This window comes from Cryptomeria japonica, chromosome 11 (genome assembly GCF_030272615.1).
Source record: "Cryptomeria japonica chromosome 11, Sugi_1.0, whole genome shotgun sequence".
Taxonomy (NCBI): Eukaryota; Viridiplantae; Streptophyta; class Pinopsida; order Cupressales; family Cupressaceae; genus Cryptomeria; species Cryptomeria japonica.
In genome coordinates this window covers 678,029,707-678,037,104 of record NC_081415.1, presented here as the reverse complement: position 1 = coordinate 678,037,104, position 7,398 = coordinate 678,029,707, and the positions used below count along the sequence as shown (strand labels likewise).

General features: G+C 37.3%; 1 protein-coding gene across 2 annotated transcripts; it reads left to right on the top strand.

Moving 5' to 3' along the window:
* The first annotated feature begins 643 nt into the window (after positions 1–643).
* On the top strand, positions 644–4,720 carry LOC131038151 (dof zinc finger protein DOF3.2). 2 transcript variants are annotated; one of them, XM_057970491.2, is made up of 3 exons: positions 644–977; positions 1,298–2,215; positions 3,981–4,720. In XM_057970491.2, the coding sequence occupies exons 1-3, from the start codon at positions 927–929 to the stop codon at positions 4,041–4,043; spliced, it is 1,032 nt and encodes a 343-aa protein (XP_057826474.1). In that variant the 5' UTR covers positions 644–926; the 3' UTR covers positions 4,044–4,720. The 2 variants fall into 2 exon arrangements, with proteins under 2 accessions (XP_057826474.1, XP_057826475.1); XM_057970492.2 differs by lacking the exon at positions 3,981–4,720 and adding an exon at positions 2,523–3,005 and having other exon boundaries at positions 645–977.
* The last annotated feature ends 2,678 nt before the right edge of the window (positions 4,721–7,398 follow it).

Sequence of the window (7,398 nt, the reverse complement as noted above, 5' to 3'; positions counted from 1 at the left end):
ACTAGATGTTGAGCAGGTGAAAATATAAAAGTAATATTCAAGGAGGCTAGGCAGACAGATTGAGAACATCTTTGCGGCAATAAAAAACTATATAGTTGCGTAGATGGGCATATCTCTGTTTGATATTATGGAATCGCAGGCGCATACCTAGCATGAGGAGAAGGAAGAGGGACGTTTCAGGTGAAGAGAGGAGAATAGAGAAGAGAAGAGAAGAGAATAGTATTAGTGGTCGTCATCATCAGCACAAGTGGTGGTGGCCCTCCTGACATGACATGGTGAGCAAGAGTCACCATCAATGGATAAATGCTGGGGAACCCAAAGACGTTTCACATATAATTAAGATTCACGCCGATTTATAGCCAAAATACCCATTGTGAGATCTCACCAAATCTTTCTTAACCTGCTCTTCTTCTTCCTCCTCCTTTGTTTGTTTCCTACACGTTTTTTGGGCAAGGGAATGGGGGACCCAGTTCAATAGTGGAGCCATTGGCATTGTCATTGCTTGGCTTCTTCTTTTCAGGAATGGACTTTTTGGGCCCATCTTACTGTAATCCAGTACATTAATTGCCCCCCACCCTTCCATTCCCAGTCAAATCACAGGCTACCATTCATCCCCATCACCCCCCCCCCACCTACATATATCACACCATTCCAAAACCTATCGCTTATCTTGCTTGATCCCACATCAAAACTGCCCCCCCCATCCTCACCCAAATGAATAATTACATGCCTCTCAGATCTGTCAAACACAGAACACTGCAGGGCAGCTTCAGTCTCAAGATAATTGCATAAACCAAGTTTACAGAGCAAGCAACCGCTTGAAAACTTTTTTTTCTTTTTTTATCAGCTCTGTACTAGATAGATAGATAGAGCTTGTGAAATTCAGAGCAGTATTTTTTCTGGATCTTGTGAATACAGGAATTGTCATGGGACCAACTTCTACCCAAGTCTGCATAGATTACACTGGGTGTGAGCAGGTATGATATGAGATGAATATTCCTGCAAAATTTAGGCCAGATTGGGTTTGGGTTTTACTACCCATGAAAGCTTATCTTCTTGTTTGAATATATCTTGCTACAAGAGTCCAGCTTTAGATAAATTCTTCATTATCTTGATACGGAAGTTGTGTAGAACTAGGGATCAAATTCTTCATTATCTTGATATCAATATTATTTCTTTCTATATTAGAGTCCAGTTTTATATAAATTCTTCATTGTATCCCGAGATCCAAAATAATTTCTGTTTTGACATGGAGTGAGAATGATCTTAATAGGGTTCTGTTTCTTTGAATGCTCAGGACAAAGACATGAAAGCTGGCATGGAGGAGGATGTGATGGGGTGCTCTGGAGTTTTGCTTGCAGAGAGAAGAGGGAAGCCACATCCTGAGCAAGCCTTGAAGTGTCCAAGGTGTGATTCAGCAAATACCAAGTTTTGCTATTACAATAACTACAGTTTATCACAGCCTCGTTACTTCTGCAAGACATGCAGAAGGTACTGGACTAAAGGAGGAACTCTGAGGAATGTTCCAGTTGGAGGAGGGTGCAGGAAGAACAAGAGAGCCAAGAGAACATCTGACGAAGGAAGCTCCATGTCTACTGTTACTGATCATACAAGTAATGAATTCAGCCGACTTTTGGAGAAGGACATTAATAATCCCTCCATCTCAGGCTCTATGTTTTTTGGGAATGACATGAATGCAGCATTTGCTAGAATTCAGGAGGCTGCAAGGCTGGGTGTTGAGGATTCTGCCTTCACAAGTTCTAATACTGCTGATTTCTTGGGAGTATCATATGATGGTATGCATCCAATGAAATCCACTGGGTTTTCTGGTATGGAGTTTCTGAAATCTCTGAGGAGGATTGATGGTGATGTTGGGGATGTAAATTGCTTGCTGGATCCTCAATTAGGAGGTCTTTCCAATTTGGCTCCTTTCACTGGAATGAATAGCTTTTATCCTTGGAGGTCGCATGAACAGGAGCACAAATTTGAGGCCCCTGCCAAGGATCTTGATGCAGGATCCATGCTGATGAATTTGGAGGCTCAAACAGCTGAAAATTCAGTTAAGCAGCCAAAGTTAGAGCTTCTCACAGGCTTGGGCTTTGGTCAGGGTAAAGAATGGCAAGACCAATTGCAGGCCAGCTATCCTACAGCAAGGAATTCTGCCTACTGGAATAATGGAGGAGCAGGAGCATGGCCATATTACACCTCATCATCTGTAAGCTCTCTGAACTAGGAACATGAAAAAATATTTAGTTGGGTGTCTTGAACCGTTAGTGGATGTTCAGTCCAGTCCTTGTTTGTTGAAACATCCGGACAAACCATGAAATTTCATGTGGACAGGATGATTAGGACGATGCTTTTGTCTACTTTAACAGACATTGGAGTACTTTAAAAACTTTAGCTTTTTTTCTTTTCCTCCGGAGCAGCAGTAAAGGTTGAACACTAACTCTCTCTCCTTTGGCGTATATTGTTCAAACTCAAAATTGACCATTTGCTTGCTTATATTGATGGCTGATCTGCAGTCAAAAGCTTGAAGCTTGTTTTTGTCCGGCTTCGGCCTTTGTGTTGAGAAGCCTTGGACTGCTGGCTAATATATAGAGTACGCATTATGTTGAAGGACTTTGAAGCTTGTTAAGGGCATCAAAGCACAACATTGAGCAGTATTGACAGAAAATTTACAGTGTGTATACTTCCCTAGTGGGGAATTGAAGGCAAAGATTGCTTCCCATTCTGTTGGGGTGCAAGTAAGTAGAATCTACATACTAGCTAGTGCTTGTATGGCACAGGCTACTTCCATTGTCTGTGCTCAGGAAGGAACATAAGTGTGAGAATTCGAGTACTAATTTCTCTCTAGTGTTTTGAGTGATTAGACTTTGCCGACCAATGGCCAATGTTTCAAATTTTTATTTGTATACCATAGTGAAAGATTAGTTCTTTCTCCCAACATCTTTACATTTCTCTTTAATGCTTGTAATATTTCAATAAATAAATTTATCTTCTTACTATTGTGGCACTCAATCTCTGTCGTCAGTGCTGTCAAAGCCAACTCCTTCCATTTCAAAACTTCAATTGTGGATCTTCTTATTTTTTATAGGAATTCAGTCATCCCCTCTTTAAAGAAATTATTATTTATGTTCTACAATTGTTTAAAAAAGATAATGGAACTGTCCCATAAAGTAGGTTGAGAGATCCATTATAAAAAAAAAGTGAAGAGTTTCTCTTTTAAAATTTAGTGGAGCAATATCAAGTTGGATGGTGTTTCAGATAATTTTGATGGAATGGATAACTTTCAGTCCTCGATCTTCAGTCAAAGAGATTTAAATCTAAGATTTGTACACCTTTATTAGTAGCAAAATGATCTTGTGAATGATATATTATCTTCCATGAAAAAATTCAATTCTTGAAGAAGAAATTTAAATCTAAAACTTGTACTTCTGTATTAGATAACAAAACAATCTTGTGAATGACATAAAATTCTCAGATAGTTTGATGGAATGAGTAACCCCCAATGCTCAACCTTCAGTCGAAGAGATTTAAATCTAAGATTCATACTTCAGTATTAAGCAGCATCATGATCTTGTGAACGATATAAAATCTTTCATGAAAAAAATTCAGTCCTTCATTCCCAGTTGAAAAATTTTAAATCTAAGACTTGCACACTCATTTATTAGATAACAAAAAGATCTTATGAACGACATAAAATCCTCCATGGAAAAAGTTCAATATAGCTTACCTTGGTCTGTTACCATATACACAACTATCTGTGTTATGAGAGGCTTCTCAGTTTATTTGCCTCATTATAAAATAGCTGATAATTGATTTTGGTATTATCATGGCTGAGGGTGACAGTTATGTACATGGTTTCTCATTGTGATTTAAAGTGATTCACTGTTTTTGTCCAGAAGCTTCGTCCTTACATAATTTAAACATCTAAAATAGTGTGTCCTGAGACGTAAATGACCAATGTTCAATCTGTGCAGGCAAGGCGAGCCAACCATTCTTGTTTTTATGCAGAGAACCATCAGCAACATTTCTTATTATAGATGGGCACAAAGTCAATATATTGTACAGAATATTTGATGGTTATTGCTGTCAAATTTATACGCTGTTTACGCTTAAATTATATCAGAATGTTGAAAAAACATAATAAAAATTGCATGATGGTGGAGAGCGTGATACGCAAAAATGAGTGTGAATTGCATAAAAGTACGACAGATTGCATTGATCGATCTACAGTCAAGAATAGTGGGAAGAATCAGTCAACTAGATCGTGAAACAAGAAAACCCATTTATATTCTAAGAGTACAAAAAATAAGTGCAGCGAGCGAATACCCATGAACAAGAATAAATCAGAATGCCTCAAACTGTAGATCCCCGAGTTATTCAAGCATTTTGCATGGAGTTTTAGTAATCACCATGAAGGAAATTAGTGTCAAACTAATACCAGGTAGATTCATCACCATTCTGAATATAGATGAAGAGAATAGAAAGATCTAAGGAGTAATATAGATACAAATTCATAAGATTTTAGTCTAATGGTGAATCTAGAAAAGAAAGATCTAAGAAGTAATGTCGCTCTCAATAGTAGATTTCCAGCCCTGTGTGAATGGAATTAGAGATTCAATATTTGTACGTGGGTCTTTTCTGAAAACAATAAATTGGCCTGTTGGGCAAAGCACTTTATGTTCCTTGATCACAGTTTAGAAGACAGAGAGATGGAGTATAATAAGTGAAGTGAAGTGTTTTACATTAAGACAGTATATTATGGTATGTGCCAATTTGTAGAATAGTCCATTTGTACCTCACATAACAGATTATATTTCATTATCAATTGATTTTTGTGAAGGTATTGCAATTATAGCATTCTATTATTAGAAAAGTGTTATTTTTGGATGCTCAAAATAATTTTTATTGAATATTATAAATAATTTTGTGGGGTGAGTTTGAATTTGTATTTGATATTATGAGTGATTTTTTAAGATTATTATTTAAGAGGATTATTATCTTAGTAAAAGAAAATCATATTGAAATCTAGTTTATGTTATTAGAAAGTATGTTTTAAAGTTAGACATATGATTTCCATAGTTATACATAGTTGCTAGTAATAATAGTGTGAGTTTATTTTCTTGATATTTTGGATCAAATTTCATGATCCATCATTAGCAAGAAGAGAGAAAGACAAGAGAACGATAATAGGGTAGTGACCTCACTTAATTGTTCTCCTTCAATAAGATAACTATTAGATTTCCCAATTTGTAAGGTTGCAAACCCCAATTATCTCACAATTTCAATAATTACACATTTTCCATATAAATAAGAGAAATAAAAGAGTTAACTTCAATATTTACAAATTTTCAAAATTATAGTTTCATTGAAGTTTAAGTGCTTATTCCATGTAATAGCACATATATTCGATATACATTATTATCATAATGGCTCTCAAGCCATGTAAACATCAATAATGAAACTATGAAGTACAAGTACAAATAATGATAAATAAAATATCATGATAATGTCCTTGGTCACCACCAATCCACATGATCATTTGAAAAGCTGAAGAATGGGAATATGACTTAGGTTCTTTTTCATCCAACCACAAAGCTATGCTTCCCTTGAGTTATTTCTACTTTGAAGAACCCTCAAGACCTTGCATGAAATGCCTAGCTACCTATAAATAATGACAAGATAGAAACCTGGTGCAACCTAATATAATGCAGTGGAAATAGGGTTCACAAGTTTATGCATGCTAACTAGGAACTAACCTATTTCACATTGATTACATTAGAAGGAGAATGAACTCAATAGGTCCAACCTCCAATTTGATAAGAAAGGGGTTGAGCACAAGATGGATTTATTACTCCTTGATTGGGTTGAATATGATCTATGGAAACTATGTGAATTGAATGCAAGATCTAGGCTTAATGATGTGAAATTGACAAGAATCAACATGTATAGGCAATTTCAAATCACATATGTAGGCATCAAGTAGAGATCTGGAAAGGTGATGCAAAGAGGAACTTGTGTGTGAAGTGTGGACAGTGACACCTGAGACATAGGTTCTCTAAGTGACATCATCTATGAAAAGTGCCCTTGTCCTAGAGTGTCAAATGCAAACAAAAACTATGTTTTCTAGACCAGGATGTTGTTATGAGTGCTTTCTTGAAGTTTCATAAAAAAGTGGTGAACATAGGTGTGGGGGGTGACCTTTCCCTCCACTTTTTGCCTCTTGAAAGTTGAACCAATATGTCTTTGTTTGATTGATGTAGGAGCATCCCCGGTTCACAACAATCTTGCATCAACCAAAAACATTTTCTTTTTTGTTTGCAGTTTCAGTTTTCCTTTTCGTGTGTCTCGATTTTGGCTCACCAGATCCTATGGAGTTGGAGTCTACTTGAAGATTTGATCATCTTTCTTTCTTTCAAACCACATCTCATTTGGATCACTTTTCAGCAAGATATCGCTACCGGTTTTCATGGCAGTTTCTTGTTATCGGTTGTTCCTTTGTTACCGGTTGCCTGAGACCTATTCTGGTGATCTATCGGAACCCATTCCAAAGCTTGTGGAGCCTTGGACATTGATATCGATGTTCCTTGGTGTGTGGCCGACCTTCTACGTTTCATCCTTTGTATTTTTTGAAGGAATATCTTGGCGGAGGCCGACCCTGTTCATTTTGCGCATTAGGTCTTGTTCTTCGGGTTTTGATCCTTTTGGGCTGACTGGATCCTTTGGATCGATATATATATTTATAATCATGCTTTAGAATACAATCAATTGAAGATCAATTAGAATCAATCAGAGATAGACTATGCCTAGAAGATAGATATTTTGATTCAAGGTCCCGGTGTGACCTATTCTACCATGCCTATGTGTCGGTGTGTTGTAACCCGATTGTTACTAGTTGGATGTAATCAAATTTCATGTAATAAAACTATCTGTTCTACATTGCCTCCATCATATCTGTGTGTTTCCATTGTGTTTATTCTTGCTGACCGGTTTGGATTGATCTCCTTGAGGTCCCTCTTCACCAGTGACTGCTTCAATTGGTATTAGAGTGAAGTTTCATTCTAGAGGTTGCATGTCCTAAATTTTGTTGTGGGGTGGCATATTGCGGATCCGACCTACAATTGCAGAGGACTAGCGTGAATCAATGGTGTGAAGAGGAACTAGGAATGGTGGAGCGCATGGAAATGCAGACCCTACTATGATGGAGATGTTGCGAGGAATAACAGCCTGGTTAGAAGCCGTGGAGACGACCGAGAGAAGAGGCCGACATATTGAAGATGCAAGTGAAGATGAAGGAGAAGAAGCCCCGACAGAACAAGTGAACCTATCGGCACTTGATCGGGATGAAGAAAGGTTTTTAAGGGTTTTGAGTAGGGCGAACACTAAACCTCATTT